This window comes from Pseudonaja textilis, chromosome 10, assembly GCF_049901715.1.
Source record: "Pseudonaja textilis isolate UNSWEBS1 chromosome 10, rPseTex1.2, whole genome shotgun sequence".
Lineage (NCBI taxonomy): Eukaryota > Metazoa > Chordata > Lepidosauria > Squamata > Elapidae > Pseudonaja > Pseudonaja textilis.
Window position 1 is genome coordinate 24,002,804 of NC_141999.1, and position 12,945 is coordinate 24,015,748.

General features: G+C 50.6%; 1 protein-coding gene across 2 annotated transcripts; it reads right to left on the reverse strand.

The window, feature by feature from the left end:
• Window positions 1-269: 269 nt before the first annotated feature.
• LOC113446030 (ADP-ribosylation factor 6-like) lies at window positions 270-12,177 on the reverse strand. 2 transcript variants are annotated; one of them, XM_026715457.2, is made up of 2 exons: window positions 11,765-12,177; window positions 270-2,034 (listed from the first exon to the last, which is right to left on the reverse strand). In XM_026715457.2, exon 2 carries the CDS (start codon window positions 1,998-2,000, stop codon window positions 1,473-1,475), a length of 528 nt encoding a protein of 175 aa, XP_026571242.1. In that variant the 5' UTR covers window positions 2,001-2,034; window positions 11,765-12,177; the 3' UTR covers window positions 270-1,472. The 2 variants fall into 2 exon arrangements, with proteins under 2 accessions (XP_026571242.1, XP_026571244.1); XM_026715459.2 differs by lacking the exon at window positions 11,765-12,177 and adding an exon at window positions 10,510-10,577.
• Between the last annotated feature and the right edge of the window lie 768 nt (window positions 12,178-12,945).

The window sequence follows — 12,945 nt, forward strand, 5'->3', positions numbered from 1 at the left end:
CCATAAAGCCCCCCGTTTTTAAAATAGAAGGGTTTTTTTTTTTTAAAAAGGGAAAGAGAAATTGTCCACCCGCGATTGGAAAAAACAACCAACCAACCACTGATCCGTACTGAAGGCCACACAATCTAAGGTGCTGGAAATGAGATCTCTGCCCCCCGGCCCCCATTAATCATATCAGTACAATATTATTATTATTTTTTTAAAAAGGAGGATTTATACCCACCGCTTGGATCTGAATGATAAAAGCACATTTTGTTCTCAAGAACTAATGTCCCGTATCACAGCTGGAGGGCATGTGAATACATAGCCTCCCCACACACACACACATATATGAGCAAAGAGAGGTAAATTTCCAAGGAGGGGCCTTGGCTCCCATTCACCAGGTTTTGAGCCCCGTCGTACTGTGGAAACTGGGTGGCCTTTACAGGCTTTGTAGTCCAAAGATGGCCACCCCAGGAAGGTTGGGAGATCGGGAGGGAGGTTCTCATCGTCGACAGGGGAACAGAGTTTGGATTCGTAAATGGAGCCGGTCGAGGAATGTGACAGACACTCACACACACACACACACACCCCGTTGTGGTCCTTCTTGAGTTGGGAACGTCCCCGGGTTTACAGGGAGGAACCCTTGCCAGATCTGTAGGCCGGGAATCCTGGGGACAAGACAGCCTCCACAGAACGGCGGCTTCCACTCTCCTGGGCAAACGGGTTTGGTCGGGCGCTTAGGCATGCCTGTCCTCGTCGCCTTCCAAGCAGGTGGAACAGGTCAGAAGAGAGGCGAGCCGCGAGACAAGGGCGTTCCCGGGCAGACATACTGGAAGAAGCAACACCAAGAGGAAGGAAACTGTTCCAACAAAGAGTTCCCATCCCCGCCAAGCTCGGCCTGCCAACGCAGCACCTTTCTGAGCTCGGTGGCTCGACTCTCTGCCAACCTTGTAGGCGCCCAGGCGGGAAGAGATGGCTTCCAAGAGGCCACGGCAGCGCAAAATCAAGTTCCTTGGAAGGGCCAAGCTTCCCCGCACCTTTAAAAGGTGGGCCGGGGGTGAGGAGGAAGGGAAACCACCCCCCAAGTCAACACAGAGCTCCTGGACTTGGTCCCAGCCAACTCTCTTTCACGAGGGTCTTCCCTTTGGCTTAAGACGTGACTCATTCGGAAGACACCTGAGTTCAGAGGGCTGGGAGAGGAGGCAAATGTCCCAAAGGGGTGCAGGTAGGTAGCTATGGATCCATGAAGGTGGGGACCAAAGGATCCCCTCCCCTCCATTTTTTTCCATCCATCGAAATCAAGGCCTCTTCCAAGAGAGCGAAGCAACCAGATCTTCTCCCCATGGATGGAGAGGCCTCTGTGCCAGGAGTTGGGGGAAGAGTCGAAGAGAAAAGCGGGGTCGAGAAGAGAAGGGAAGCTTGAAGAACTCGTCGGTTAGGGAGGTGTGGCGCACATGCCCTGTTGTCGAGTCAGCTCTCCGGCTCTGCAATTACGACTTGTAGTTAGAGGTAAGCCACATTAAGCCTTCATAGAGTCCTTCCCCCGACGTTGCGCACGACGGCTGGACGTACCAATTCCTATCCCGAATGCGCGTGAGCCCCAGTTTCTCCTGGATTTCGTGAGGCTTCATGGCGTCCGGCAGGTCCTGCTTGTTGGCAAAGACCAGGATGATGGCGTCCCTCATCTCGCGGTCATTGATAATGCGATGAAGCTCCTGCCGGCCCTCGTCGATCCGATCCCGATCGGCGCAGTCCACCACGAAGATCAACCCTTGGGTACCGGTGTAGTAGTGTCTCCAGAGGGGACGGATCTTGTCCTGTCCGCCCACGTCCCACACGTTGAACTTGACGTTCTTGTAGGTGACCGTCTCCACGTTGAACCCCACGGTGGGGATGGTGGTGACGGGCTGGCCCAGCTTCAGCTTGTAAAGGATGGTGGTTTTGCCGGCGGCGTCCAAGCCCAACATCAAGATCCGCATCTCCTTGTTACCAAAGATCTTGGATAGCATCTTCCCCATGGCTGCAGGCGAGGACCACCCAGGCCATACAAGACTGGAGGGGGAAAAGGGGGAAAGGGAGAGGGGGGAGAGAGAGAGAGAAAGTGATTGACAACACAGTAAGGGCAGGAAAATTATCATAGGTAGTGGAGTTGTAGGAAAGCCCAGGGTTTCTGGCACAAAATTCAGAGTTGGTTAGAGGAAATGGGTGAAATTATTGAGTATACACTGGAATTCTTTCCACTGGGAATTTGCAGATACAATAGAGATACAATCAAACTATTAATCTTCTCATCGCTCCTTATCACCCATCCCCTCCCACTTGTGACTGTATGACTGTAACTTTGTCACTTGTATCCTTACAATTTATACTGACTGTTTCCTAGTATGATTTGATTGCTTATTGTACCCTATGACTATCATTAAGTGTTGGACCTGATGATTCTTGACTCTTAATGAATGTACCTTTTCTTTTATGTATACGAAAAGTATTTGCACCAAGACAAATTCCGTGTGTGTCCAATCCCACTTGGCCAATAAAGATTTCTATTCCTTCCTTCCTATCTCCCTCCCTCTTCCCTCCCTCCCTTATTATTATTATTATTATTATTATTATTATTATTATTATTATTTGTGCCTTATGATTCTTGACGAATGTTATCTTTTCTTTTATGTACCCTGAGAGCATTTGCACCAAGACAAATTCCTTCTGTGTCCAATCACACCTGGCCAATAAAAGACTTCTAATAATTCTAATTCTAAAGAAATAATGTACCTAATGTTAAGTCTTAACGAAATCCTCTTCCCCCACACCCCTGGCCAAATCTCCCACGCGCCCCTTACCTGGTCACCACCCTGTTTCTCACCTGAGCAGAGCCACAGCAGGGTGGGCAGTTGCCAAGCAAAACTGAGCCAAGCAGAGTCGCCCTACGGCAAGCACAATATTTATTTTATTTATTCTTTCCCCAGGCAACAAGGGAGGATCCTTTCGTGTCGACTGGAAAAGTCTGTCCTTCCTTCCAACCCCAAGCCCCCCATTCAGCCAGGGAGACTTAGTGCAGGAAGATAATTTAAGAGGAGGTTGGACAACCCTTCATCTGAAGTGACAGTTCTGCATGAGCAGGGGGCTGGACTAGAAGACCTTAAAGGTCCCTTCCAACTCTTTTTATTCGGTTAATGGTGCCAAAGTGAAGGCAGCATATCAGGAATGAATGAATGAATGAATGAAAGCCCATAACATTCAGGGAGGTACCAAGGCCCCATGCTGCTAGTATGGCTTATATTATTATATTATATTACATTACATTATATTACATTACATTATATTTTTTATTATATTGTAATATTATATTACTGTCCATAGATTCTTTTTATACTCCTGTTTCACATTCAGAACTCATCCTTCCCAAACTCAAAGAGAAATTGGAGGATCTTAAAACAACTTCATTTTACTTTTTAAAAGAATACAGTTTAGTCCTCAATTTATGACCCTAATGGAGCCCCAAATTTCCACCGCTAAGCAAGACATTGAGCTTTGCCCCATTTTACGACCTTTCTTCTCCTTGCCATTAAGCGAGTCAACACAACTGTTCAACTAGGAAGGCAAGTGGTGAAGTTGAATCTAGTTTCCCCATGGAGTGGGTTTGCTTGTTCAGAAGGTCACAAAACGGGGATCACACAACGCCGGGGCACTGCAACAGTCATAAGTATGAACCAGCCATGATTCTGGGGACTGCTGAAACGGGCGTTAAGTGTGAACAACGGCCCTAAGTAATTGAAGAACGTGATTGATGACACCCAGCCCGTGAACATGCTCAATTGGAGAGTCTGATTTATGACACACCCAGAGGGGGGGGGGGGGGAAACAGGGTCCCAGGGGACTGCAAATGACGTAGGCTAGAGTTGGTTTCATACAGGGCAGTGCCAGTGTGTTGCTCGCCTCTAATGAAGTTTTTTGAAGTTTGGCTCGAGAATCATGATTTCAGTAGGGCGATTTCTGGAATCCTGACAGAATGGTTGTAAGTCAAGGACTAGCTGGATCTCTCCCTTTTCATCCAGCAAACCAGGGGTCGACAACCTTAAACACTCAAAGAGCCACAAAGGTCCTAAGCAGAAGCCTCCCATTCAATTCTGGAGCCGACTGGAAGTCCAGTTCCCCCACCATAGAGTCTCCTCCTGGTGCAGCATCGCAGCGACAGGGATCCACAGCAGAGAGTTGAAAGAGCCACATGCGGCTCCAGAGCCACAGGTTGCCGACTCCTGAATCAAACGATCAACAGGCAAAGCAGGGCCACAATAAATATATACCGTCCTCCAGGAAAGCAACCTCAAAAAAGGAATACAGCCAGTCCTCGACTTGCAACAGTTCATTAGTGACCGATCAAAGTTACAACAGAAAAAACTGCTGACCTAGGACAGTTTTTCACACTTATGCCCATTGCACTATGCCCAACAGATCAAAATTCAGTCGCTTAGCAAGTGACTCGTATTTACAACGGTCACAGTGTTCCGTGATCCCCTTTTGCGACCATCTGATGAGCAAAGTCAACAAGGAAGCTGGATTCACTTAACAACTGTGTTAACAGGTAGTCCTTGACTCACAACGGTTTCGTTTAGTGATTGTTCAATGTTACGACGCCACTGAAAAAAGCCTCCTTTTATCACCTCCTTTTAGTTACCAATATATTAAAATTATTGTATTTACATTCCAATTGCGTTTTAAACGGCTTTTGTAGGTTACCAGTATATTAAAATTATTGTATTTACATTCCAATTGCGTTTTAAACGGCTTTTGTAGGTTTTAGTCGTCATTTGTGTTTTCGGACTCTGTATTTTGAGTTGGCCTACATGGGCGATCCACAAACCAAACTAATTCATTTAAGAAATGTAGCAATGCAATTCAGAAAACATTAGATGCTGCAGAGATGGATAGATTGACATTAAAAATAAAGAACAAAGATGACACCAGAATATTACTTAACATGGAATAGATTTTGCAAGCGGTTAGAGATAAGAGGTGGAAATTAGAAGGAAGATAATTGCTATGTATGAACTAAATATAAAAGATGGTTTATAATTATAAATATGCCAGTATAACCAACAGAACTACAAATAAGCTAATACAAAGAGAAATCTATTATTCTGTTACACTATAATTATTATTAGTATGTGTTCATATTCTTTTGTTTTCTGTAAATAAAATGCCCTGACAATACACTGTATTCAAAATGTTTAATATATATTATATACATATATACACAGAGATATACACACAAACACATACACACATACATATATATACACACACACACACATATACATACACACATATATATACACATACACACACACACCCATACACACAAAGTGGCAAGAAAAATGGGCTCCCTGAGCAGATTTCTCGCTTAGCAACATAAACTCTTGGCTCAGTTGCGGGCGTTACGACGAGGACCGCCTGTCCCCAGGGCCTTTTATAAAAGGAGCAAGCAGGTTTCCTTCTGGAGGCAGGAAAAGAAAACCTGAAGCCTGGATGCCACGCCCATCTTGCGTTTCTGGGTTTTTCAAAACCCTTTTCCTGCCGCCGCCCCCCCAAAGAAAAGCCTGCAGACCAAGTTTTTCCCAGGCCGCAATTCAGGTGACACCTGCATATTTGCATTGCAATTAGTCATCCTTTGCAATTAGTTCTCCTCCTGTGATTCAACGGGCGGGACGATGAATTTGGAAAAGGCACGGATTACCCACCCGCTCTTTCCAGCATAAATCTTGCCGAGTTACTCCTTACAGGTAGTTCTCAACCTACGACCAGCACGGAGCCACAAATCTACCTTGTTAAGCCAGGCATTTTGTTCAAAAGGGAGTTCTGCCCCACGTTAACGAACATTCCTGGCCACGGTCGGTTAAGCGAATCGCTGCCGTTCGATTAAGTTAAGTCACCCGGCGGTCGAGCGAATCTGGGCTTCCCCAAGTGGACAAGGTCGCAAAAGGGGATCGCGTGATCTCGGGAGACAGCAACGGCAACAGTGGGGTTCCTACCTGTTCCACAACCGGTTTGGTGATCGCACTTGGGCACGCACACCAGTGGTGGTATTCAGCCGGTTTGCACCGGTTCAGGAGAACCGGTAGCAAGGATTTGGCATGGGTGGCCACACCCGCAACCTGGTCACCGCTCGCTCACTTGCCCCACCCACCCAATGCTCACCTGCCCAGTCAGTCCTTAAGGTATTTCTTTTCTTTTTCCCCCTCCCGACTATCAGCTGTTCCTATGATCAGCTGTTCCTATGATCAGCTGTTCCTATGATCAGCTGTGCCGGGATTCCTCTTTCTTCTTCCTGGTTCACCCAGGAGGCTTCCCTGAGGGCCAGGAAGTCAAAAAATGGAGGGAGGGGGCACATCCTTCCATTTTTTGTCTTCCTGGACCCCAGGGAAGCTTCCTGGGGGCAAAAATGCCACCCAGGAGGCTCCTCCGAGGCCCAAAAGGCCCCAAAACAGAGCATAGAGGGGTGCTGTGTGCCACTCCTATGCTCTGTTTTTTTTCTTCAAAATGCCCCCCCCGAGGCTCCTGAGGCCAGGAAGGCCTAAAAAACAGGGGGGGGGGGGTTTGCTGCAAAAAAGCCACACCCACACAATCACATGGCCACGCCCACCTAGCCACACCCACAGAACCGGTAGTAAAAAAAAGATTGAATCCCACCACTGACGCACATGTAATACATGTGCACCTAACGCTGGCGTGCAGCTTTCTCCACACCAGCTGAGGCCCTGCCGCGTCACTCAGCAGAGAGGATAAAGGAGAGATAAGTGCAGGGGCAGGTTGAGAAGGCCGATCCTATGCTTTTCTCTTCTTTGTGGGAGACCATTTTTTTACTACCGGTTCGGTGGAACCGTGCAAACCGGGAGCATTCCACCGCTGAGCAATGGTCGTAAGGACAAGTCAGTGGCCAAGCCCCCAAATTTTTGGAAGTCAGTAACCCGGTGGTGGAGTGAATCTGGTTTCTTCCCTGTTGGCTTTTGAAAGTCACAAAAGGGGATTTCCCCTCACCCCAGGGACGCCACCACGGGCGTAAGTCTGAACCCGTTGCCAAGCATTTCGAGTTTTGATTGCGGGGAGGCTACAGACATGGTTAAAACTGTGGAAAAACAGGCGCACCAGCGGCATTGGGATGGACGCTAAAGGAACTGTCATAAGTAGAGGACTGTCCGTACACCCGCTCCCTTGCCACCCAAATCTTTCTCCTTCCTCCCATCCTGAGTTCACAGGCCCTCCCATCTCAGAGAAAGTCACACACACATACACACACAGAGGAAGTTACGTGCAGGACGCACACGAGCTCCGGAACATTCTCAGACAAGGCGGCCCAACCCCCCCTCGGGGGCCCCCTCCTCCTCCTCCACAACTAAAATAAAAAAATAAAAAAAAATCCGAAGGTCACATTTTTAGAAGCAGACACCCAAAAACCACAATGACAGACACTGCCAAGCGCGGCTCCTCCCTTCCAGAGATCTGCATTATTAGTCACCTTGGTTAGGTTGGAGAAAGGGGGGGGCGAGGCAGGCCTTGTTCTACAGGTGAGCAAGGAGCTGACCTTGGCCAAAAGAAAAGAAAAAATTAATAATAATCCTGCCTCTTCATCCTACTCTCTTTTTTTTTCCAGGAGCAAAATCTCTCTCTTTTGGAAGTGTAATAACAAATTTCCTTCAAACCCTCCCTAGGCCTTCCTTTTGGGGGGGTGGGGGGGATAAATTAGTGCCCCTATCCAGGGTCATTTCACTCTGGCTCAAGGACGGGCTGGCGAGGGCTCTTTAAAACCCAGGACTGAGATTTCCTGGATCTCGGCTAGGAGGGCCTTTCACCCCATCGTGAGCCGGACGGTTGGCTGCCCCTTTTGAAGTTCTCCCAAAACTTCTTGGCTAATCTTGCTGCCCCCCCTCCTGTTTTTTCAACCCCGAGTAAAAAGAAAGACGGATGATACTCAATGACCTTCCATTCACCTGTGCAGGGAAGGCCCAAAATCCCACAGGGAGAGCAAAAAGGTGAAACGAAACCAGCTTCCAAGGTGAGTTTCCAGCTTCCATCCGGAAGCTCATTTCAGACCCTCATTTCGGGGCTTCACTCCCTTTCGTTTCAATTTATGCGTCGCTGAAGTTCTCGCCGTCCTTCCTGACACCCTCACTTTCCCGTGGGGAGTGTCCCCCCCAACTGCCACCACCTCCACCTCCTCCAGGCCACCTGACCCACCAGGTTTCACAGGTGGAAAAACTCCCCCAAGTCACCTTTCTTTCTCTTCATCCGAGACTGTTCCTGGATGGGATATGCCAAGTTTGAAAGACTGAAAAGTGGGAGGGAGGGAGGGAGGGAGGAAAAGGAAGGGAAGGAAGGAAGGAAGGAAGGAGAAAAGGAAAGAGAAGGTCGAAGGAAAGAAAAGGGGAAAAAAAGAGACAAGGGAGGAAAGGAAGAAGAGGAGGATGGATGGATGGAAGGGAGAAAGCAAAGGTAGAAAGAAAGGGAAGAAATGGAAAAGAAAGCAACAGGGAGGGAGTAAAGGAAAGAAGGAAAGGAAAGGAAAAGAAAGGGATAGGGAGGGAGGGAAGGAAGAAGAGGAAGGAAGGAAAGGAGAGGAAGAGGGGAGAGGAGAAAGATGAGAGGGAGAAAGGAAGGGAAGGAAGGAGGAAAAAAGGGAGGGTGGCTACCTAAATGGAGAGCCAGATGGGCAAATCTCTTCTCTCTCTCTCTCTCTCTCTCTCTCTCTCACACACACACACACACACACACTCACACAGTGTTTCTTCACCTTTTTGAAGCTGGGGAGGAAGAAAGAAATAGAGCAAAAAAAAAAAAACACCCAAAAGTCTTGGAGCACCCAACCATTTCCAAGAGGAGGAAACACCCAACTTTTCAAAAACTTTGCCAACTTGCTCCACCTTCCCCAAATAGCAGCCTTCACAAGTTGTCCCAACACCTGCTTCTCTTTCTTCTCCTTCTTCTTTGGCAGCCTGGCCCAGAGGAAGTGCGCAGAATCACATAAAAGACCTGGAAGCTTTTTTGCCTTGCCTTGTCTTGGAGGGGGAGAGCACCCTTCCCCCCCCGCTCCTGGGTGGCTGAAGCCTGCAGGCCCAGATCCACAAGCAGGAGCCCCCCCTCAACCTTGGCCGCTTGAAGACTGGTGGACTTCCACTCCCAGAATTCCTCCTCCAGTTATGTTAGCTGAGGAACCCTGGGAGTTGAAGTCCACCGGTCTTAAAAGTTGGCAAAGTTGGAGCCCCCCCTGAATTAAGGAACCTTTTTCAAATTGGGGGAGAGAGAGAGAGAGAGAACAGGGGCGTTCTGACCCAGAGGAAATCTCAGTCCTGGGTTTTAAGGAGCTGTTGCCAGGCTGTCCTTGGGCCAGAGTGAAATGACCCTGGATAGAGAGGCATGGATTTATACCCCACCCACCCCCACCCCCAAAAAGGAAGGGTAATTTGTTACTGTACTTCCAAAGAGAGGAAGAGAGATTTTGCTCCTGGGAAAAGGAGGAAAATAAGAGATTTTGCTCCAGGAAAAAGAGAGGGGAAAATAGAGATTGTGCTCCTGGAAAAAGAAAGAAAGAAAAGAGATTTTGCTCCAGAAAGAAAAGAGAGGAAAAGGAGATTTTGCTCCTGGGGGAAAAAGAGGAAAATAGAGATTTTGCTACAGGAAAAAAGAAGAAAGAAAGGAAGGAAGGAAGGAAGGAAGGAAGGAAGGAAGGAAGGAAGGAAGGAGATTTTGCTCCAGGAAGAAAAGAGAGGAAAAGAGATTTTGCTACTGAGGAAAAAAGAGGAAAATAAGAGATTTGCTCCAGGAAAAAGAAAGAAAGAAAGAAAGAAAGAAAGAAAGAAAGAAAGAAAGAAAGAAAGAAAAAGAAAGAAAGGAAGGAAGGAAGGAAGGAAGGAAGGAAGGAGATTTTGCTCCAGGAAGAAAAGAGAGGAAAAGAGATTTTGCTACTGAGGAAAAAAGAGATTTTGCTCCAGAAAGAAAAGAGAGATTTTGCTTCTGGGGAAAAAGAGGAAAATAGAGATTTTGCTCCAGGAAAAAGAAAGAAAGAAAAGCGATTTTGCTCCAGAAAGAAAAGAGAGATTTTGCTTCTGGAAAAAAGAAACTTTGCTTCTGGAAAAAAAGAGAAGGAGAGAAAGAGATTTCAGAGATTTTGCTCCAGAGGCCGTTTGCAAATACACCAACCCGGGTAAAAGACCCAACGCCTCCCCTCCCCCTTCCCGACTGCCCCGAAATGAACTTCGCCCCCGAAAGAGCCGGGGACAAAAATGCAACCGTGCAAAAGAAGAAGAAGAAGAAGAAGAAGAAACTGCAACCGTGTTTCCCAGAAAGGAAGCGAGCCGGGAGGGGAAGTTCGGGGCTCCTCCGCCCCACAGACCGCAAATCCGCCCCGTCCCGTCCCGTCCCCCCCAATCCGGACCCGAAGGCCTTTCTCCGCCAGTTTTACCCCCGATACACACACACACACACACACACACACACACACACACACACCCTTTGACGCGCGGGACAAGGACGCACCGCGCTTCCGGCTCCCAACACGTGTCTGCCGCTTCAGCCCTCGCCCGCCTGCCCGCCTGCGCCGCCTCGCCCGGGAACGGCAGTTTTAATTCAAATCCGAGATCCACCCCAAGCTCCCCGCGGGAAGGCGGTGCCCGGGCTGGGTGGGTGTTTCGGGGTGAAAAATCTTCCCCTCCCCGAGTTTGCCCACCTCTTCCCAGCCGGGAGGGCGGAGCGAGGGCCCCGCTTCGCCTTCTCGGCCTCGCCCCCCCCCCCGCCCGTCCTGCCTTTGACCTCCAACTTCTCCCGAGAGGCTTTCCCAAGCCCCCCTTTTTTTGGGGGGGGGTCCCCACAGAGGCTCCCTCTCGCTTGAACTCGGGATGGCAAAGGGAAAAGCGGCGGGCGGGTGGGCTCCTCTCTCCCCCTCTCCTTCCCTCTTTCCCCTCCCTCCCTCCCTCCCTCTGCCCCATCCCTCTCTCCTTCCTTCCTTCCCTCCCTTTCTTTCCCCTTCCTTCCCTCTCTCACCTTCCCTCCTTCTCTTTCCCCTTCCTTCCTTCTCTCTCCTTCCCTCCCCTTCTTTCCCCTTCCTCCCCTCTCTCACCTCCCCTCCTTCTCTCCTCCCCTCCTCTTTCCCCTTCCTTCCTTCTCTTTCCCCTTCCTTCCTTCCCTCTCCTTCTTTCCTTCTCTTTCCCCCTTCCTTCCTTCTCTCTCCTTCCCTCCTTCTTTCCCCCTTCCTTCCTTCCCTCTCCTTCTTTCCTTCTCTTTCCCCCTTCCTTCCTTCTCTCTCCTTCCTCCTTCTTTCCCCCTTCCTTCCTTCTCTCTCCTTCCCTCCTTCTTTCCCCCTTCCTTCCTTCTCTCTCCTTCCCTCCTTCTTTCCTTCTCTTTCCCCCTTCCTTCCTTCTCTCTCTCCTTCCCTCCTTCTCTCTCCTTCCCTCCTTCTCTTTCCCCTTCCTTCCTTCTCTCTCTTTCCCTCCTTCTCTCTCCTTCCCTCCTTCTCTTTCCCCCTTCCTTCCTTCCCTCTCCTCCCAACCCCGGCCGCGCCCCGCCAACTCAGGCTGCGTTCGCGCGACCCGGCTGGACACGCGTCTTGCCTTAGAGCCGGGTTTGTAAGGTTTTGAGGGGCGACGCGCGCCCCCTCCCCCGGGGGGGGGCAGATGAAGAGTGGGGAAGGTGGGTGGGAGAGAGAGGAGGAAAAAGGACCCCTGGGGGGGCGGGGACACGCCTTAAGAGGACCCCTCCCCTCCCTTCCCAGGGTCTCCCCCCCCCAAGCACTCACCTGGGAAGCAAAGAGGAGGCGGCGGGGGGGGCGCGCGGCCCGGCGGACGGAGCCGAGAGGTGGGCGGGGGTCCCAACCGGGCTGACTTTCTCCCGGCGGGCGGGCGGGGGGCGCAGATCAAAGGCGCCTTTGGAACGTGGGGAAACTTTCCGCGGCGGCGTCACAAAGCGAAGCGGCCCCTCAACGTTCCACGCGGAAAACCCCCCCGCCCCGCCCCGCCCCGGTGGGCGATGCCGCCGCTGCTGCCGCTGCTGCTGCCCCCCCTCCGGCCGGCTGCAAAGTCATCGGCGGCTCCGCTCGCCCTTTCCCAAGCCCGGCTCCGGGCAGACCCGAGCGCAGCCCGGCCCCGCTGGTCAGTCCTCGGGCGGGGGTCGCGGGGCGGCGGTGGATAAAGCTGCCCAAGTCCCTGGCCGCGTGGGATCGGCCGCCCCGCTCGCACAGCTCGTGGGTCCCGGAATAGGAAAAGGGCGCGGACGCCCGAAAGGAGCCGCCCGCCCGCCTCGTTCAACGCCTGGCGTCAGCGCGCATGCTTCCCGCCTCCTCTTAAAGGGCTAGCGCCTTGGAGGAGGAGGAAGAGGAGGAGGAGGAGGGTGGAAGTGGGTCGTCGTGGGTACCTCTCTCTTCCTTCTTCTCCCCCCCCCCCTCGGACGGAGCTGCCTTTTGACACTGTTTGGAAGAGAAAGCCTCGGGCAACCTCGAGATGGGACTTGGGTGTAGGAACAACAGCCTGACAAGGTAGAACGGCCGAGCGCAAAGAAGTTGGAGAGCTGATGCGGAGCTCCTTGCAAAGGCCTTTCAACAACCGGGTCTGTGGGCATGGCTTAGGTGGTGGACGTGGCTTGGTGGTCATGTTATTGGCTGGGCGTGGCCAAGTCAATATCACTCATATCGAGGCACGCCTCTCCTCGCTTGGCCTCTCGTGACTGTGGGGATGCTGCAACAGTCGTAAGTGTGAAAAATGGTCAAGTCACTTTTTCAGTGCCATTGTAATTGGTCACTCCACACAAGCAAATTACCAGCAAAGGAGGGAAAAAGAAACTCCAGAGAAGTTCCTGAGACAGGAAGTCTAGTCCTGCCAAGAATGGAATAAGGGTTAACGGAGAGGCAGTTTCTGTAAGCAACTCCAGAATGTTTCCTTCCTGCCTTCCTTACAGGATTAGACCAGTAATTTCTCCCAACTG